Source organism: Mesoplodon bidens (genome assembly GCF_964165515.1).
Source record: "Mesoplodon bidens genome assembly, chromosome: X".
NCBI classification, from domain to species: domain Eukaryota; kingdom Metazoa; phylum Chordata; class Mammalia; order Artiodactyla; family Ziphiidae; genus Mesoplodon; species Mesoplodon bidens.
In genome coordinates this window covers 124,877,781-124,898,432 of record NC_138163.1, presented here as the reverse complement: position 1 = coordinate 124,898,432, position 20,652 = coordinate 124,877,781, and the positions used below count along the sequence as shown (strand labels likewise).

Here is a 20,652-nt window from a genome sequence, read left to right as displayed (position 1 = left end):
GCTTGGGTGACTATGACCATGATGTGGCTTGCTGGAAGGCCAAGAAGCCTAGGACAAAGAGCAAGGAGAATAGAGAAAGCTCAAACTAGTGAAGACCACCCACTTACTTTATTACATACAGAATGTACAGAATGTCCGCTTGGTCCTGTAGGTTCGAACAATCTTTTAGCTGCTCAGCCAGCTTCTCACAGTCTACGTTGCCGTGGTCATCTCTGGGAAACTGGAAGTCATCTTCGGGGGCCTGTCCATACAAAAGCCAAAAAGCAGGGGAGGGGGGCTGAGCATGCAAACTTCCAGAAGATCAGGAAGTGACACACCAACCTGGTCTTGGAACTCTGCTGCTGTGCTATGCTTCAGGTTTTCATTGTATCTTTTGGGGCTTTTTGTTTATATTTCTGATCGGTGAATCATTGTGTTAGTGGATGTTTGCAGGATACTGAACTGAACAGGTTAAAATATGTGTCAATTTTATTTATGTAAAGGTCAAAAACAGGCAAAACCAACCCCTGGTGTTAGAATTCATGCTAGTGGAGGGGGAGGAAGCGACCGGGAGGGACGCGAAGGGCCCTTGTTACGCACACGTGTCTACTGGCTCAGTGATAATTCATTGAGCTCTATACTTATATTTTATATACTTTTCTCTGTATATGTTAAACTTCGATAAAATGTTTTTTGAAGGCAAAATACACACAAAATATGTGAGTTTTAAACAACCTAAAATTGTGGTTAGGTTAAAAGAGTCTCCAACAGACACTGAATCTTTCTGATAAAATCAAAGGGAACTTTGGATAAAATAACAAATTATGGGAACTAGTGGGGAATACCCTGGGATTTTATTCTCCAGAGGAATCTTTTTCTGGTTTTGTGCCCTGCTCCACAAGTAGCCTGGCTTTGGCTGGCTGGCTGGCTGGCACAGATAGGACAGGGCTGGTAGTGAGCTAGCTCATTTCCTCTAATGTGACACAGATTCTGATGAGTAGGCAGAATGTCAGTAGCCATCTCCTACACGCAAAATATAAAGGTTTGCATCAAATTCAGTGTGCATACTGACACAAACCAGAAGCCAGACAACTAAATGAGTGGGTGCACATCAAAACCCAGAGCTTCTCATCCTGAAAGTTCTGGATACCAAGAAATGTGCTCTTTTGAGTTCAACCATTTAAAAGAGTTCTTGGGGCTACACCAGCACCAAAGAACATTACACTTTTTGAAAAAGTGATTCTAGGGCTTCCCTGGTGGCGCAGTGGTTGAGAGTCCGCCTGCCGATGCAGGGGACACGGGTTCGTGCCCCGGTCTGGGAAGATCCCACATGCCGCAGAGCGGCTAGGCCCGTGAGCCATGGCTGCTGAGCCTGCGCATCCGGAGCCTGTGCTCTGCAAGGGGAGAGGCCACAACAGTGAGAGGCCCGCCTACCGCAAAAAAAAAAAAAAAAAAAAAAAAAAAAAAAAAGTGATTCTAAATACTTTACCTTTTTTAGGAGTGGCTGAGGAGAATCAACAAGATTCAGCGATTTACGGTGGGCACTTAGAACTTTAGTTGGCAAAGCCATGGGAACAACTAGAAAACAAAAGAATAAAGAGAAAGCTCTTCTGAGCAGGAGGAAGGATAAAATACTTCTTTTAAGAGGTACGGTGGCTACTCCCTATTCAGTACAAACCAAATAAGAAATGATTACTTACTTAGTTTCATTGATTTCAAAAAGAATTTTTCATGTGGCCACATCATGTGCTAACTCTGGAAATAAGAAATGAGCAGGACACAGATCTTGCTGTAAGGAGCTGAATTCCACTTTTCTCTCTTAGAATTCAGGGAAAACTACATAGCATCTAGGACTGGAAGGAGCCTTAGAAATGATTGAGTCCAACTTCTTTTTCTTTCAGATGTGGAAACTGAGAACCAGAGAGGGTTTGTCCAAGGTTTGTCCAATGACCTTGTCATTTGTCCAAGGTCACTGGCCTTCTCATAATCGAGGTGTACCAGCTTCCTGTCCACTGTGTGTTTCACTTTGCCACTGCTGGGTGTTAGTGCTTCTTTTTAACCACCTAATTAATTAATTAATTAATTTTTGGGGCTGCGCTGTGCAGCTTGCAGGATCTTATTAGTTCCCTGACCAGGGACTGAACCTGGGCCCCAGCAGTGAAGGCACCGAGTCCTAACCACTGGACCATCAGGGAATTCCCCCTTTTAACCACCTTTAGATGCTATCAGTATTTATTCATTAAGCCATCTCTGTCTGCCAGGGTATGTCATATCACCTTGGGAAAATAGGAAGCTTTCAAGGTAAAGATGAGGTATATTTAAAAGGCATTTATAGGGCTTCCTTGGTGGTGCAGTGGTCAAGAATCCACCTGCCAATGCAGGGGACATGGGTTCAAGCCCTGGTCCAGGAAGATCCCACATGCCGCAGAGCAGCTGAGCCCGTGCGCCACAACTACTGAGCCTGCGCTCTAGAGCTCACGAGCCACAACTACTGAGCCTGCGTGCTGCAACTACTGAAGCCCACGTGCCTAGAGCCCGTGCTCTGCAGCAAGAGAAGCCACCACAATGAGAAGCCCACGCACCACAATGAAGAGTAGCCCCTGCTTGCCACAACTAGAGAAAGCACGTACGCAGCAACAAAGACCCAATGCGGCCAAAAATAAAAAATAAATAAATTTTAAAATAAATAAATAAAAGGCATTTATAGACCTTCAGGTAACACTAGTGGATTAAACATAAGTTTTAATTTTACTTCCTCTTAAACCCCCACTAACCCTACAAAAAATAATTTTAAAAAAGGCAAATCCTAAAGAATAGGGAAGCAGGAGAGAAGACAATAGCAACATTTTGGAAGTGGGAAAGCTGATGGATGAAAACATTTAGTAGACACAAGGCAACCAAACCCAAGACTGCAGTGGGGAAAACCAAGAACCGGTCAGATTTATAACAGAGAATCCTCAGAAGTCTAAGGAGCTTGCTGCACCATGGACCTCTAGAACTTGGGGGTCCAGAGAGGGTAACCATAAGAAGAAAGACGGAGAACAAGGTGTGTGAGAGGCAGTGAGCTCCCTAGATGCCTTCAGCAACTCCACACAGCTTGGCAACTGCCTTGCTCGCCCTGACAGAAGACTAGAAGGTCTCTCTGAAGAGAGTAAAAAAGGGGTGGTATGTGTGTCTCTGGAGGGGATGCCGACCCACATGCCTGAAGGTGTGGGTACATTCCTTGGGGGAATAAATGACTGTATGGCTCGAGGCAATCAGACCCTTACAGGTTACAAAGGAGATTGCAAAGGAGATTGCAGAACATCTCTGGGAAATCTGCCCCGCCTTCACCCATAAACCCAACAGGCCCCATTTACAGGTATAGGCTTGGAGATTCTTATATGCATGAGCAGATAACCAAGGAACACCCAGCACTGGAGGAAAGACTCTACTCTGGAAGACAGAAACCAATACAAACAGGAAAAATTGACTTGGGGGAAATGGAAACCATTTAGGGAGAAGAAAATGTAAAAACAAAAAGCTCTGCCATTAATTCTTAGAGTAATAAGAATTATATTGCATTCATGAAACAAGAACGGATACAATTCAGAGAACAAAGATTTAAAACATGACAGCAAAAGTGGAAAAACTCAACTGAGCAGGTGGAACAAAAAGTTGAAGCAATTGCCCTCAGAACAGATCAAAAGACAGAGAAATGGAAGACGGGAGAGAAACGATAAAGGCTTCTTCAGGAGGTCAACATTGGAATCATAAAGTACCAGAGAGGACAGAGAAAACGTAGGGAAGGAAATGAGTCAAGGAATTTTTCAGAAAAACTTTACAGGACTGAAAAACATAAATTTCCAGATAGAGAAGGCCCACTGAGTAGCCAACGCAGTGGACGAAAATACACCCAGAACAAAGCACATAATTGAAATTTCAGAACCTGAGAGTAGAGAAAATCCTAAAAACTTGGAAAGAGATTAACAGTTTATATTTCAAGGATCAAAAATCAAAATGGGTTCAGATTTCTTAGTAGCAACACTGATAGCTAGAAGACAATGAAAAGATGCTTTCAAAATTCTTAAGGAAAATTTATTTTCAATCTAGAATGCTATACCCAGCCTAACTCTCAAATGGATAATTTGTAGATATTTTCAAACTTGAAAGGTCTCAACAATTTTACCCACCATGAACTGTTTCCTAGGAAACTACTGGATGTCCTCCACCAAAATAAGATAGTAAGCTAAGAAAGAGGAAAAGTTGAGATACAGAAAACAGGAGAGCTAACAAAGGAGACAAGGAAGTCTCCCAGATGATGATGAAGGAAGATCCCAGGATAAAATCTACATCCCGGACGTGGAGGGTGACCAGGCCAAAAGGGGCAGTGAACTCCAGAAACAAGCAAGTTAAGGCCTGTCATTACTGTGCCCTCTTCCACTGCACCATTTTTTAAAACCTATTGAAACTGTTCTAGAATGTATTCCACCAAAGGAATAAATTGAGAAAGGGGAACATGCCAGAATCAAGAAACAGGGAACCCAACTGAAGAGACAAGCAAAGGAGATTCCAAGGATTATAGTAAAGAAAAGACCCAGGATGCCAGGTAGGCAAGAGGCTTAGAGTGCAATCAGCCAGATGGGAGGAAACTTTTGGACTCTTAAGAAAAGCAGTGGACCCGTGAGATTCATACATATGATTCACCTTGTGGAAATTTGTATTGCGAGGCCATTGGAAGGTGTAGAAAGGAAGCGAAGCAAACTAAAAGATAGGGCAACTGTTAACTTCAGAAAAAACGAAAAGGAAAAATGATAATGTAGTATATTACTATACTGAATTGGGAATAATATTTGCATACATACAATGATAGAAATAGTGAATACCGATTTAACTAAACCTTAATACAACTGCGTGGATAGGTTAGGGGAAGTGAAGCAGGAGTGGTGATTTAACACAGCTGAATTCCTCACCTGCACAAGAAAAAGTCAACAGATACTGAATGACATCGATGCACCAAAGACAGCACTACAGACACATTATTTAGAAATATGTAAATACCAGAAGAAACAACGAAGAGTTGAAAGTGGTTGCCTCTAAGTAGAAGGACTGGGGGCAGTGAGGAGGGGAGAGGTGAGGCAGGAAACAGCTGCATTTTGTTGTCGTTTAGGATTCTTTGACTTCTACATTATGCTCATGCATTACTTTGATAAAATAAGTTATTTTAACAGGCAGAAAAGAGTTAATAATGTACATGGAATTTCCAAACCCTTTGCTTTTGCCATCACGGAAAGTATATCCCGAGTGGAGTAGATGGCACTGAAAACATGGCTGTCCTCTGTCTTCTTACAAAGAGGTGGCAGATAGCACTTCGAGGATGTGCTTTGCTGGAGGTGGTTGATATACTGGTCAAGTTCATCCTGGCTTTCTATAATTACACAGGTAAGAAAAAGAGCCAGTGAAAACAAGTTGCAGAAATAACCTAAATGCATAATAGTGATTACGTGTAGCATGAAGTGCTGAGTAGATTTAGTGAAAGTCAATATTTTGATATAGATATTTGACCTCCACTCTACCCCTGGAAAGTAAAGAGATTTACATAGATAATGCATGTATTCATAAAGTTATTGTTTGGGAAAACTTCATCCTAGAAAAAGAAAATACAGGTCCAAATAGTGTTTACATCACCTCATCCCAAGATGAGCTGAATATGTAGACAATGAGAGGGCCAGCAGCCAACATCTGATCTTTTGGTTTTAATTTGTCCTGAGTGAGCTAAGCATTATGGAATCCCCAGCCGCAATCCCAAGTACTATCTAAAAGTGAAAAACAGGTCACTTCAACCCCAAACCTTCCTCAGTTTGAGAAATGTCATATACAAAGGATTTCATCACTTATATCCAGTCGAACCAAGATCATTCTACCATTTCTTTGAAAATTCAAGCAGTGTGTTTCTTTCTTTATATTTTGTGAAAAGTCCGCATTCCTGTAACTTTGTCCCTCTAGGTTTAAAAAAGCCCCACCTTTACAGTTTAGGTTTATTAAAGTGGCATTTTATTCATTTTAATATGTGGAAGTTTCCAAAGACTCTTTTTTGTCATGTTAATTACAAATCATTTTCTGTGCTTGAGTTTTAGGGCAATTTTATCACAATGCCAAGGTTTAAATAAATTCAGGGACCACCTGCAAAGGCATTCCAAGCCGTACCTTGATTATAGGTGTCTTCCAAATATCCTCCCAAATCTGAATCACTATCAGGACTGAAGCTCCCTTCACTGGTATCGTCAAACAACTTCTCATCACAGTCTGGATCCAGGAAGGTCAGATATGTGTAGAAAGAGGTGGTGAGAAATTCCGAAAGACTCCCTAATTTTACTCTGCCAAGGAAACACTATGTTAGAGATATAGGTGGATGTGGACAAACTTCCACTATGAATCATCGAGAGACTTTTCAATAACCAGGTGGCAGTTCTGCCAGAATCAGTAAACACGTCACTCTGCAGATTGCCCCAAACAAGTAGTCAGCCAAGAAATTAAAATGAAAATTCAATAGCAAGTATGAAGTGGAAGCACACAGCATATTAAAAGCCAAAATGCATCATGCTGATTTCTTATTCCCAAACGCAACACAAATAGAAATCTATTTTATTGAACCAACCAAAGTTTTACAAAACATATTGAGCGAACCACTTTTAAGCAGAATCAACCCTTGGGTATTTTTTGCCCTAAAACAACTGGACCAGGACAAAACCACAAGCAACGATTCTTTGGGTGCCCTCGTGCTACCTTTTATGAGTCCCTATCACTCAGCCACACAAGGCCCGGGGGCGGGTGGGGGGAAATGTTGGGAGAGGCACGTCTCAGAGCCAAAGTTCTCTCTAGAAAGAACGTGATGGCCGGGCCATCCCTGGATAGAGACAGTGGCCCAGAGTGGCCCTATTATCAGGCTGGGAGAAGTTCCACCGAAAACTGGGAGCTGGGTTTGGCAGTATGGGGTTCTGCTACAAAGGCAGCAGCCTCTGAGTTCTTGCTCCCTGAACCTGATTCACCCCCAGGTTCGGGGGGCAAGTGGGATGTCCACTGTACAGAAAGAAAGCCGGCACTATGTGCTTCTTGAAGTGTTAGATCTGGAGGCAGAAAAGTGTAGGATGCCTCAGAGCTACCAGCATCAGATTATGACTTGTTTCAACGGCTTAGTTCGAGGAGAGTAAACAGAAGCATGCAGCTCAGATGAATTCACATGTGCGTGAGCTTCCTCGGGCAAGTACACTACGTCAAGAAACACTGCCTGAGGGAAAGAAAAGCCTTCCCTTAATCAAGTAAAAACTTTTTCCCCCTAGAGCCCTGGGGTCAGTTCTAAGGATTGTTTTGCCCTGCGGTTGGAAACAGTAGGAGATGAGGGGGAGCCAAGGGACCGCTTCCTCTGATGAAGTTGAAAGGAATCAGGTCAAAGGCAGCAAGGCAGTAATTTTAAACCCTCTGATAGCAAGCGACCCCAGGTGGGTCCAGAGGGTAGAGTCTGGCATGTAGAGCGAGTTTAGTTTTTTAAATACCCTCAGACCTAAAAAAGAGACAAAATGACATTCAACTTTAATTATGAAGAACTAAGCAGGAAAGGTAGCTGATGGAGCCTAGGCATTCCTGTTTCTTTCCATGGTTCTCTGAACTGTTTGCCATACTCTGTAACCAGGAGGCCCTCCTGATTCCCGTAAGCCCCCATCCAGCTCGGTATGGTGGTTAGAGCCCCGTTTGTGGATTCACACAGAGCTCCTGCACCTACTCATCTTGTGCCCCTGGCTCTCTGAGCCTACAGATCCTTGCCCATAAAATAGGAGTACAGCCTGCACGACAAAGTGAAGACAACATGAGACAACAGGTGCAAAGCCACAAAGAACACACTGCAAGTGCTCAAGTAACTGCACACGGTATCCTCTTGACAATGATTAGATTTCAGTTAAAGAATTCATTTTGGAAAACAGTTAATTATGGGCGTATGGTATTGTCTCTCGGTTATGACGCCATATGCCAGGTGGTAATTTATCCAAGCTGGATATGAAATGTACGAAAGCAGATGCCAATTGCAGTTATGGCGCCAGCCCTGGGAGCTAGATAGCAGAATGCTGGGGATGGCCTCGCTGACACTCATGAGAGAGGCCAGGAGAAGCTTGGAGCGAGGGCCACTTCGAGTCTACAGCAAAACCCGCAGCGAGCTTGGTGAGCAGAGGTGCCAAACCCAGTGCTTAGAAATCCAGTGACTCAACCCTGAGGCCATCAGCCTAAGTGAAATAAGCCAGTCACAAAAAAAAAACAAATACTGGATAAGTCCACTTAGATGAGACACCTGGAGATAGAAAGTAGACTGTAGTTGCCAGGGGCAGGGGTGGGGGGAGTTTCAGTTTTACAAGATGAAAAGAGTTCTAGAGATTGGTTGCAAACTATGTGAATATACCTAACGCAACCGAACTGTACACTTTAAAATGGTTAAGATGGCAATCTTTATGTGTATTTTATAATTGTAAAAAGTTACTGTGGCAGCAGGGTCCCTGGTGTGGGAGGATGTGAGAAGAAGGGCTGACTTCAACTCCCAAACACTTTTAGCAGGTGGCACTCCATCAGGACCCAAACGGCAGCCTCCCCAAGCTCAGGAAAGGCCACACATTACTCGGGCCAGCTGCAGGGTGAGGTTATCCTGGGGCCCTTCTGGCATATTCCAGGAGATTCACAGAGATCAGGGCATAGATGCTACTGAGAAATCCTCTGCCTTGTGACAGTCATGGGGTACAAAAACAAAAGGGGTTTCCATGGGAGGTGAGCCCCCTATCCCTCAAGGTGCTTCACTGTAAGAGCTGGGAGCACCGGTTGGACTGTGGGCCTGCAAACTGGAATGGGCGGCGTTCCACGGACGATGAGGGAACAGTGGTCTAGGGAGGCCCATTCAGGTGCTCTGTTCTGAGGGCCACGAAGGAATTTGTAAAGTTCTGTGAATTATTCTTAAGGTGTTAGCACACCCCAGTCAATTCAAGGAGTGATTTGATTATTGAGCACCTGCCAGATCCTAGGCACTGGGTGTTTTCTAGCACGCCTTTTAGTAGAAACAGACACAGCATTCCATACATGCATTCCGAGAGTGCCACTTCGGAGAGACTTGGTATGTTCACCTCTCTATGCCCCAGGCCTCCTGGCGCCCATAAAAGCTTCACAAACACCCACCAACTGATGCTTAGAGAGGATTCCAGTTTCCCATGGGTGACTGGATTAGATGTTTTAACTCCCTTTTTACTCTAAAGCTCCACGCTTCTATGTTCGGCGAGTGATACAAAAAACGGGAGAGGGGCGGCAGCAGACTTTAAGAAAGGTCAATGTTACTTTTGCTTTTTAAAAAATCACAGGGCTTCCCTGGTGGCGCAGTGGTTGAGAGTCCGCCTGCCGATGCAGGGGATGCGGGTTCGTGCCCCGGTCCGGGAAGATCCCACATGCCGCGGAGCGGCTGGGCCCGTGAGCCATGGCCGCTGAGCCTGCGCGTCCGGAGCCTGTGCTCCGCAATGGGAGAGGCCACAACAGTGAGAGGCCCGCGTACCGCAAAAAAAAAATAATAATAAATAAATAAAAGTAAAATAAAAATAAAAAATCACAAATTACCTGGCTCCTCCAAAATATCCATCCTCTAGTTTTCGAATTGTGGAAAGAACAGCAGAATGAATATCTGAGCCATCGTTTGCTTAAAAAAAAAAAAGATCAATTAGTTTACTTAATCTGGGAATACTTTGTTTGGTTATGCACTGAAATGTTTTCATCAACAAAATCTAATTAAAATATGTATGGCACAGAAGATTCCCGACCTAAGAAACCTAACTGCTAAGAACCCCCTTCAGTACTTGGCTCTGTCCATGGGACTCATTTTAAACATTTTGAAAAGGGTCCAAACCACCAGTGGGACATGAGTCAAGCAGATCAAGTTCATGGAGTTACTGAGCATGGTGTGGGTGATGGGGAAGGTGAGCGTGGGTCTGCCCGTCATCCGCCAGCAGGTGCACAGGTAGGCTAGCTCGATCCTCAGCATCTCCACGATCATCTCGTTGTCCAGGGCCAGGTAGAAGTGATGCTGGTCAGTGAACTGCAAGTCAGAACAGGCCAGGTTCAAGGCTGTCCTTCATTTCCCTCGACAAAACTCCAGCTGTCATTCACGGCAGCACTAATCCTTGCATTTTGTTTCCAGAGAAGAGGCTCAACCCTGGCTGTAATCCGCCCCCATAATGGGGCTCTCCTCGCGATCAGACAAATCGATCTGTCGCCTGCCCAGGAACCAGGGCTACGTTAGTGCTAGCGCAGAAGGGAAAGTTGCACAACTAGATCTATTTACAGCTCCTTGGATGGGGATTTAAGGACCTGCCCCAATACCGCTGTCCCTGAAAGTAAATCAATAACTCCTTAATTCCTACACTGTCCAGGGCTGCTGGGCTCAGTGATGTTTTCCTAGTGGGGTCACTGAGAGCAGGTGAGACGTGGAGACTGTGTTTACCTGATTCATGGCCTGGTTAATGTGAACTAAAGGCACTGTTGCCTGATGTTGATGAAAATCATTGCTGTCCTGGCCTCTGGACCAGTGCACACTCAGTTCTGGTCTAAAATTTGTTACGAAGGGAAATAACTCACAAGATTTAAGCAAGCAGCACGGGCTGGGTGAAAAAGAGCAACTTGAGGCTACTGACCCATGACCCTACAGCCTAACTATGTCCCCAGGTAGTTGGGGGGCTATGCCCCATGTTGACAAAGTGATCCCTCAGTTGGCCTTTCTAGCTGCTCAAATGGATGAAAAACGCTTCGTTTGCATTCCACAGGACTAGTTTCCTTTGGAAACAAAAACTCTGAAGAAAAGTTGCATAATCAGTATATTCAGGATCCTGTCAAGGGGGTTGGGACCTGAAAAATCAGACTTCCAACGTGGGATTCTGTTGACAGAGGACCTGCTAACAGCCTAAGCGAGGGTTAAGGACTATTGCAATTAGGGGACAAGGGCTGCGAGTCAAGTGGCATGTCACTAGCGAATTTGTAAAGTGGTATGAATTTCATACTGGAAGTGATGGCATGCTCGATTCGAGTCAAGCCGCATTTATTGAGCACCTACCACGAGTAAAGAATTGTATTAGGTACTGGGTGTCATCTTACGTCTCTGTTTGAACACATGCATGCACATTCTGCCACATTCAAAGTACCTCCCCAGACAGAAAAGACGCTTAATAAACAGATGCTTGTTGGTTTGTTACTGGCCTGCTCTTCTCACCTGGGGTGTGAAAGTAAAGATTTGGTTCCTAATCACGTATAGTTTAGATGTTCCAAGGACACCAATGTGCCGATATGGTCGCCCACTCAATTTCATATTCTTATTCCGTCCTATTTAGAAAATAAAAGAGAAATTCGAGCTAGAGCAAATACAGTGACATCTAATCCAAGTGATTCTGGTTAAGACTGGGCTTATTTATATGTTAAACAACTCACTTTGGGGTTTGGTTTTTCTAATACTGTTATCCTTCTTTGGGACAAGGATGAATTAAAAACAAATCCCACCCCCTTCTTTTCAGGCATATAGAAGAACAGCACCCGGTGCAACATCTCTATGGAATAAAATTATTAAAAGGACTTTATTAATGTTCACTTTTTATTTATTTAGTACTGAACCATGATCCTAAACAAAGTCAGATTTTAGAAAAAGTAAAGAGAGCCCATCTCCCATTTTAATGGGTAAATGAGCATTTTCTTAGACCACAGATAAAATTTAGAAACATTACCAAGACACAAATGACTGTTGCAATTGTGAATTTTCAAAGGTGGCTCCTTCTTTTACAACAGATCTGATGAATCACACTGCCACCTGTGGTGACTTCTCCTGAACAGGCATGGGAGGAATGTGCTTGGTGGCCATTCCTCTTCACGTGGAAGCTGTCAAACCACCTACTTTAGTGCTTTGCCCAATTCCTTTGAAGTTACACATATCACAGTCTCCCCCAGACCCAAAACCTAGAACCGAGATGCCCCCTCGCCAAAAATGCCCTGCTATTTCCCCAAACCTACCAAGCTTGGCATATATGTGACTAAGAATCCGGCCTGGCTGGACTCGGACTGGGTGAATGTCAGCAATACTCTGGACGTTCACCCCATGTCTCCGCAGCAACTCCTTAATGTGGCTGTTTTCCGCCAGAACAGTCACTGTGAACAAGAACATAGCACCTGCATTAGACGGCGGCCCTCGTCCCCTCACACGGACGCGCGCTGCTGTGTCCTCTCCTCTCCGGCCTGTGAGAGCACGCTCTCCACGCGCTGGGTGGTTTCGAACGGGAGAGCGCTTGTCCTGTCACTCTTCCTGGTTCTCTCTGGCCTTGCCTCCCCTCAACGTCGACAGTGCATATTTATCAAGTGCCCTCAGTGTGCAAGACAGTCTGGGACTTCTAGAAATGGTCTTCAACAGGTCACAAGCTGAATTACCCACCTCAAATGATGTCTTGCCTCCCTGTGGGTCTGCATTTATTCGAAACCTGTCTTATGTTCTTTTCACATGGGGTCAGGAGTGGAAACAGCTTTGCAAAGGGGATACCAGAAGAAGTCTGTGCCTCTGCTCTCAAAGACAGAAGAGCAATATAGTGGTGTGTGCAGCAGGGGATGCTCTGACCGTGGGGGAGGGAGGGGGAGGGGGGAGGAGGTTTTATGCTCTGGAGAGAAGGAAAAGTGGGCCTACCAGTGGGCTGGTGGTAGTGGGGCAGCCTGGCCCACTGGGAAGCACAGCACGGGGCCCCCCGCTAGTAGGGAAGAGCCACCCCAGAGCTGGGCCACGCACCCAGTGGGCCGGCCTGGGCCCCATCTCCAGTGAGTGAGGCTGGGCATCTGGCTCTCTAGCAGGCAGGGCTCTGGGATGCCTGGGACGTGGGGGCCAGAAGCGGGCTCAGACCCCCCCATACCTGCTGTACCAGTACTGCTGGCTTTTAAGAGAAGGGACAGTGCTTTGGGAAAAGGAAGGACTCCCGGGGAGGGAACTGGAGAAAGGGAGTTCTGGCCACAGAGAGAGTGGCCGGTGCTATGTCCACCTGCAGCTGAGCCTGCCAGGAACTGGAGGGGCTCGGGGCGGTGCTCAGGCCAGAGGAAAGACTTGGTTACTGTTAAGGTAGCTCTCTGAGCCCAACCACTGTACCCTCAGGCTGGTGGCACCTGAACGTATGATACATATAAATGCCACTGAGACCTGAATGTCACCTCCTTATATTTACATAGCACATGATGCTTTTTCAAAGTATTATAATATTCATGATCTCATCTGAGCTTCACAGCAAGGCCCTGAGGGGAAGCCTTGCTGCTCGACTGGCCAGCTGTAGCTGAGCAGGGACTGGAAGCTAACCCCCCACGCCCCAGCATGGGAACATCAGCCATGCAGGACTGGGCGAGCAGCTTCCCTTAACATCTGTCTCTTTGGAAGCTTACAACACCGTGCAGAGATCTCCACGTATCAGAGCCACAAGGCGGTCACTCTGTAGAAGTGACTCTTTCAGAGGAATGGCTTGACCAAGACCTGTGAGCCTGGTGATCTGAGAGAGCTGCACGCAGAGAAGTTTCTGAAAGTGCACTTCTCCTTCCTCCAGACCACAGCCTCTGATATTTTCTACTCTGTTTTCTTCTATTGCATTAAAAAAAAAAAAAAATGGTGCTCAGGATCCATCAATGCACCCCAGCCTGCAATTGGAAGAGCGGCCTTGTGGACTTAAGGGATCACTTAGCAGCATGTGCTCTGGTGATGGGCAGAGACTGTGGGGTCAGGCTGGATCACGCCACCTGGAGGTCAGAGCTGGGTTTGCACCTCCAGCTGTCAGCCGTGGGTCCCTGAGTAAGTTAACCCCTCAGCCTCATGTGTAAGAGGGGGATGATGATCATGATCGTCACACTTTCTACCTGATCGGAATGTTGTGACGGTTGGGTGCGTCTCTCGGTGGGCCTGGGGCACAGTATCGACTGGGTGACGACCTGCACGACCTCTGCTGTATCACGGACAGCCGCAGCCAAATGCGTCCGTGGCCACAGAGAGGGCTGCCCTTCATTTGCTCAATAATTGTTTTTAATGTATTGAGTGCGTGTGTATCAATCAACACAGAAGCTACAAAAATGATAAGGCCCTTGTCCTTAAGAAATGTACAGTGTCCTCTAGAGGACACAAGGCGTAGTCACGACACGCTATGATACTAGCTGGTATATAAGTCACTCTATGAGGTTTGTGAGCTCCTGGGGAGTCCTTCCTAGGAGGGGAAGTAGGGAGAGGAATCCGCCAGCAGGGAGCATTCTAGGCCTGGCCCTGCACTGAGGGCTTTCCCTGGGGATCTCAATTCCTCTCAAGACCACCCTGTGAGAGAGCACCGATCATGAGAGCCCAGAGATGAAGTCACGTGGCTAGTCAGAGGCAGTGCCGCAGCAGTAGCCCAGGCTGGCCTTGCACTTCTGCGGAAGAGGTGCCGGCTGGAGAGGAGGGGAGATGGGTGGAGGGAGGTGAAAACATGGGCCTGCAGCTCTGGAAAGAAGTTAGACCTCCAAGGGAGGAACGAGTGAACCCTCATTTGGGTTTTGAGTTTTCAACAAGGCCATGTTCTACTTTTTAAAGAATAGCAGTTATGAAAAAGGATGCTCAGTGAATCACTTGTGCCCCAGTTGAAATCAAGGTTTAGATTCAAGAAACGACTGCTTTGTAGAAAGTAACTTTGTGACCGGGAGCAGCTGAGTTGCAGCACATATTTCACAGAAGTAACATACGCTACAGTCTATACATGTGCAGGTTAAAAATTACATAGGAACACTTCGCTGTAAAAATAACATTGGGTTTACAAAGTTAAATATGAATAGTAAGTATGCTCACAAACCTTGTACTACGACATCAGGTTTGACGGAAGTGGAAAATCTTCTATTTAAGGGATCAATTTCACCAGTGGCAAGGAATCCCTAGGAAAAGAGGAGCATTAACACTATGGAATACTGATTAACTGAAATTTCACCTTAAACCTAAGTTTGAAAATAAAATATTTGGGGGCTCAAAATCTTCAGTGTTTTATTCCTTTATAATTTTTCAAGGCAATTGCTTATTTTCTCTGAACTACACTATACCATTTAGATGGCACTGATAAATGTACTGCGTTTTTGGCACCCAGCTCTCCAGAGCCAGTCAGAGACACCAAACTTGTGTGAGTGAAAAGAACAAGGGTAACTCACGCTTCCTGAGCCCTTACCCCACGCCAGGTACTGTGCTGAGCCCTGTTCATGCACTGTCACACAGGCCTCCTAACAGGAAGGCACTACCATTCGCACGTCTTACAGGTGGGGAAACCGAGGCAATGTCCCTTGGCCCAGAGGTGACTGTCCTGAAACACAAAACTCCCCCCTCCCTGCTGGCAGAGTGCTCTTTGACTGTGGATCTCCTCATATTTTCTATAAGTGATGGGAACCTTAAGAGAAGGGATCAAGGTGTTCTGGGAGTTCTGAGGAGAAGTTGGACCTAATGCTGGGCCTAGATGAGGGCCTTTACATTGAGAGGAGGAAACAGAAGCAAGTTTGTTTCCCATGTCACTGATATAGAAATCAGAGCTGCACCATATTGCAGAGATAATAAAGCCCAACCTCTTTACTTTAAAGATGAGGAAACGTGAAAAAAAATCTATATTTAAATAAGGCTGTACAACATTAAAAAAAATAATAATAAAGATGAGGAAACCGAGGCCCAGGGAGATTAAGAGACCTGCCCGAGGTTAAAGAGCTAGTCAGAGGCAGGGTTGGTTTTCCAAAGGAGATATATGTGCTTCCCTACTCATAAAGATAGAAGTATAAAACACAGTCTCCACCCCCAAGAACATGTCCATGAAACTGCAGAGATGATCATATCCATGAAGCAACTACTCCATCTCAGCACCTAAGGGCCACTTGCACTGTGATAGCTTCACTTGGGTCTTCTTTCACCCACCAGGAACTCCAGTGACATCCAACCCATTGCTCCCCTGGCTCCCCCGCCCCCCACACCCCCACACCCCTCCCCAGGGGCCCAAAGCACTCAGCTGGGCAGGATCCTCCCAGGAAAGATGAGCCATCTGATAAAAATCACTCACACTTAGGACTGGGGAGGCATTCATTTTTAGCTGGCACAAAAGCATTTGTATTTTAAAAACTTAAACCTGGGGGCAAGAAAATGCTTAACAAGAAGGAATGAGTCAGAGGCAGGAGACCTTCTGTGTGGCGGTGTTACTGGCTGAGGGAGCAGCCGACACAAAATCCACTACAGAAGAACCAGCCTGCTGCCTTTTCCTGCAGAGAGCACTGGAGCGTCAGAGTCCTCCTGCTTCCTGCACCTAAGACCGTGTGTAGTAGTTCCCCAAACCCTGCATCTTTCGTACATGTGCTGATCCTGGCTGAGAAGCTTCCGGCCCTCCTACCGACCATCAACTCAACCAGGTTCTAGCCACAGACCAGGAATGCTGGTGGGAAGGGGTGCTGGGGGAGGGACAGAGAGTGCTTGGCTTGCAGCTAAGCCCAAAACGGTTTACTATAAATACAGACACAAGCCTAGGTCTCAAGCCTCAGAGTCAACCCCAATCAGTTGACTTGAAAGCCATGAAGATGCTAAAGACGGGTGACTTCCCTGGCGGTCCAGTGGTTGGGACTTCACCTTCCAGTGCAGGGGGTGTGGGTTCCATCCCTGGTCGGGGAGTTAAGATCCCACATGCCTTGCAGCCAAAAAACCAAAACATAAAAAAAAACCCCAAAAAACAGAAGCAATATTGTAACAAATTCGATAAAGACTTTAAATATGGTCCACATCAAAAAAAAAAAATCTTAAAAAAAAAAAGATGCCAAAGATATTCATAGCCACACTGAGCAGAGAGCCCCTGTGTTCTTCCAGGGTCCCCTGTACTTCCAATCAGATGGTTTCCAGTCTGTGAAGCCCCCAAGTCGCTTACCTCTGCCAACAGGGAGCTGAGGATGTATAAGGACTGACCCCACAGATGGGGCACCTTCCCCAGAGGAACTCTGTCCACCGTGTGAGGATTCTTATACTCGTCATCTACCTGGCAAAGAGAGGAAAACCCAGAGTGAGAATGTCAGAGGAGAAAATGGCCAGCGTCACTACATGGGGAGCGCACGGAGGATTTACAAAATGCCACTCTTTTGATCCTCCAAACCAATTCTATGCGAGAGCTGGGATAAGGAGGCCATGGAGGTTGAGGCCCTTGCGCGGGGAGCCACGTGGCTAAAAGCAGCAGAGGTGGAACTCGAACCCAGGCCTGGTTCCAGCCAGTGCTCTTCCCGCAAGCACACTGATGGCAAAAGGCAGAGAGATAGGCACTGGAAGCTGGGCCTGCTGTCTTTGAGCACAGCTCTGGGCAACAAGAAATGTCACGACTCATACTTATACTTGGCTGCATTATGGGTACAATGATCTAAAACGTCAGCCAATAGCAGTGTAGTTCTAGACGCTGAGTCAGTTTTCTATCTTGCTCTCCTCAGGGGTTCATAAACTCAGTGTGCAGATGCAAGAAAATTACCAGAAGGTGGCGCTATTTACTGAGGAAAAACAATTGTACTATTAGATCACTAATTTTCCATCAGGGACTCAAAAAGCTGAATCCATTGGGGGCTTTTGACTCATCAAAATAAGCTACAGTTCTCTTTCTGATGGACAGTGCTGGCTACGTGTTGTAAAAGTTAGTCTGCAATTTTCTCTGTTGTAAACTCCATGCTGACCTTTGGGTTTGGGGTCATTACAACGTTCGTTGGTTGGGGGTAATGTTAGTGACCACTTCCTTCTCCAGAAAACATACGCCAATTGAAGGAAATAGGAAACACATCTTTCTCCAAAGGGGAAAATCACATCATGAGGAGTCATTCTCTGCTTGTGAATTAATCAGTGATGTTGCTAATATATGCAGTAAATTTAAAAAATTTTTCTGTTAGCAAACTAAGAAAAACTTAAGCTCATAAACGAAACTGAATTAAATGTTACCAGTAATCAAATAATCAAACAGGATAATACGTGGAGGGAGATTCTCCAAAACATTGTGGTTCTATTTGGGAAGTAAGATTCGGGAGAAATATTTTCTTTCTATAGAATCTTGTATGTTTTGCAGTATGCAGAATTACTTTTACAGTCAGATTGTACATGAAAACTTTTTGCAATGTAAGTACTGTTAAGAAAGATTACACAGATCTGGAATGGGAAATAGTCAATGCAGAGAACAGAAGGTAGACAAGGTATCTGCCCTCCTCCCACCCACTGCTGGCTCCTGCCTCCCCGTGGAGGTATGTGTCTCCCCCTCTCCACCTCAGTCCTTCCAATCTGCTTGCAGGTCCTCTAACGTACCAAGCCTCTGCTGCCGGCAGTCCTCTGTCTGCCCTCCATCCCATGGATTCGCTCCTCCGACCCCCCTAGCCTGCAAGTTTGCAGAGGCAGAGCCGGCGTCGTGACCCCTCTGTGCCGCAGTACCTAGCCTGCCGCCCAGCCCGGAGCAGCTGCTCCAAGCAAGTCTGCTGGGTACGCTTGCGTTAGTCTCGAGCTGTCCGATGGAGGCCCCGTGGGTGGTGGCGCCTCGCAGAAGCCTGTGCAGCTGAGGAAGTGAGTGACGCTGAAAGTCAGGCTGGATGGCGCCTTGGCCCAAGGCTGTGGCCACTCCAAGGGTGAGGCTCTTTTTCTAATTTGCACAAAGGTGTCATATGGGTCAGGGTAGCCCTGTCTGTGGTGGTCTCTACATGTTACTGATGTGATGGGTGAACCTTCCCAGCTGTCATCCGGAACCAGCACAGATACAAACTGTGCTCAAAATAAAAGAACGTTCAAAACTGGTGCCTAGCTGATGTATAAACACACTGGATAAAGGAGGATACTGAAATGACAAGTACAAGCCCAAAGGTCAGTGTAGAGATCAGAAAAGTTGCAGAGTAACCCTTTACAACATGTAGCCAGAACTGTTCACCAGAAAGAAAAGGAGAGCTTATAACACCTAGCAGTTACTACAATCAGGAAATGTGCCTTTTAGTAGAACATGGATAGATGGTTATTGTCTATCATAAAATAGGTAAAATACCCCTGAAGCTATTTATTTTCCCTTGCTATGCTTCCAGGTTCCAAATTACGTCCCATTACTAACCTTGTTTTGTCAAGTGCCTCAATACTGGAAAAGGGGCAACCTGAACATGCAGTTGCTAGGAAGTAACTACCCAGCCCCCACTGTCAGCCCCCCCCCCCACCAACACATACACATCACACATGGTAAAATGAATACGTTTGCAGGAAACCTAGATTTCTAACAGTTAGGAAGAAAACAGCCCCTGCAGGCTCCATGGCGTGATCTGTACGGTGAGGGAGTCTCCATCCCCTGTAAATGCACCACCCATTAGGAGGCAGCGTGGGGTTGTGAGGAGGCCCTGAACCTGGGGTCTGGTTCCAGGCAGAGCCCAGTGCTGTCTGAGCTCCGCCTCTTTGAGCTGAGGCAGATAATTTCAAAGGCCTTTGCCAGTCCCCTGACCATGGGCTTGTGGGCCTGATTCAACCACAAACTCGTAGACCCAAGCCGCTGTCACCCAGGGGAAGGACACTGCTCTCCGAAGTCTCTTCCTCCCGAAAATGCAATAATGAAGCTCTGAAGCGACAGGAACATTCAAGAGAGAAATAGCCTTGAATTGAGAATTCTTTTCTGCTAAACATGAGATAGGTATGGGGAAATCTTCCCATTAAGATATATAGGTCCATCATGACCCAAGCTAGGAAAGTGGATAGAACAAAACTATCTTTGGGCATCTTCTTGGAACTGGCCAGTTTCCCTTTTCAGGATATAGAATGGCTTCTAAGTGATTACTCAAGCTGTAGCTCAGGAAACGCTTGACTCAAAGGAAGGGATTCTCAGCTACCCTATACAGGCAGACCTCGGTTCCAGACCACTGCAATAAAATGAATATAAAGGGAGTCACACAAATTTTTTGGTTTCCCATTGCATATAAAAGTTATGTTCACACTATACTGTAATCTATTAAGTGTGAAATAGCATTATGTCTGAAAGAAATGTACATATCTTAATTTAAACATATTTTATTGCTAAAAAATACTAACCATCATCTGAACCTTCAAGTTCAGTAGTAACATTAAAGATTACTGATCACACGTCACCATAACAAATATAGTAATAATGAAAAAGTTTGAAACGTTGTAAGAATTACGAAAACGTGACAGAGACACGAAGTGAGCAAATGCTATTGGAAGAACTCAATTAAGGGTTGCCACAAACTAAAATTTGTTTAAAAAAAAACACGCAGTTATCTGCGAAGTTGCAGTAAAGCGAGGTATGCCTATACATCTCTCCCCCTCTCCCAGGGAGATTCTGTCTGGTTTCTTCTTCCGTGGAAATGTGTGAGAACATGGCGCCTAACAGTGTTTTGTGCTTTTTAGGGCCTGTGTGGCCTTGGGCTCGGAGAAAGACAGGTATCCTCTGAAGGTCCTCAACTAACGCCTCCCTTGGGCACCAGCCAGGTCAAGCATGGTTCCAAAGCCATAACTCCTGTGATAAACAGGAACACTACTGAAGGCTTTAGAAACCACTTCTCCTGGAGAAAAAGTGTTAGGTCTGAAGGGGGAATGAAAAATACCAAAGGCCAAGCACCATCTCACTTTGTATTAGATAAGCAGCACCTGGT

At 45.7% G+C, this 20,652-nt stretch overlaps 1 protein-coding gene across 4 annotated transcripts in view; it reads right to left on the bottom strand.

Moving 5' to 3' along the window:
* PHKA2 (phosphorylase kinase regulatory subunit alpha 2) overlaps positions 1 to 20,652 on the bottom strand; it is an 82,716-nt gene that overhangs the window by 13,423 nt on the left and 48,641 nt on the right. For 2 of the 4 annotated variants that reach the window (XM_081222819.1, XM_081222817.1), the window contains exons 12-21: positions 16,929 to 17,036; positions 14,847 to 14,925; positions 12,028 to 12,162; positions 11,240 to 11,349; positions 9,928 to 10,072; positions 9,598 to 9,676; positions 6,166 to 6,335; positions 5,213 to 5,386; positions 1,469 to 1,557; positions 108 to 241 (exon numbers count right to left, since the gene is read on the bottom strand). In XM_081222819.1, the coding sequence (XP_081078945.1) occupies positions 108 to 241; positions 1,469 to 1,557; positions 5,213 to 5,386; positions 6,166 to 6,335; positions 9,598 to 9,676; positions 9,928 to 10,072; positions 11,240 to 11,349; positions 12,028 to 12,162; positions 14,847 to 14,925; positions 16,929 to 17,036 (1,223 nt within the window). Of the gene's footprint in view, positions 1 to 107; positions 242 to 1,468; positions 1,558 to 1,725; positions 2,043 to 5,212; positions 5,387 to 6,165; positions 6,336 to 9,597; positions 9,677 to 9,927; positions 10,073 to 11,239; positions 11,350 to 12,027; positions 12,163 to 14,846; positions 14,926 to 16,928; positions 17,037 to 20,652 lie in introns of those variants that run through there. The other 2 variants (XM_081222818.1, XM_081222820.1) reach the window with 2 other exon arrangements.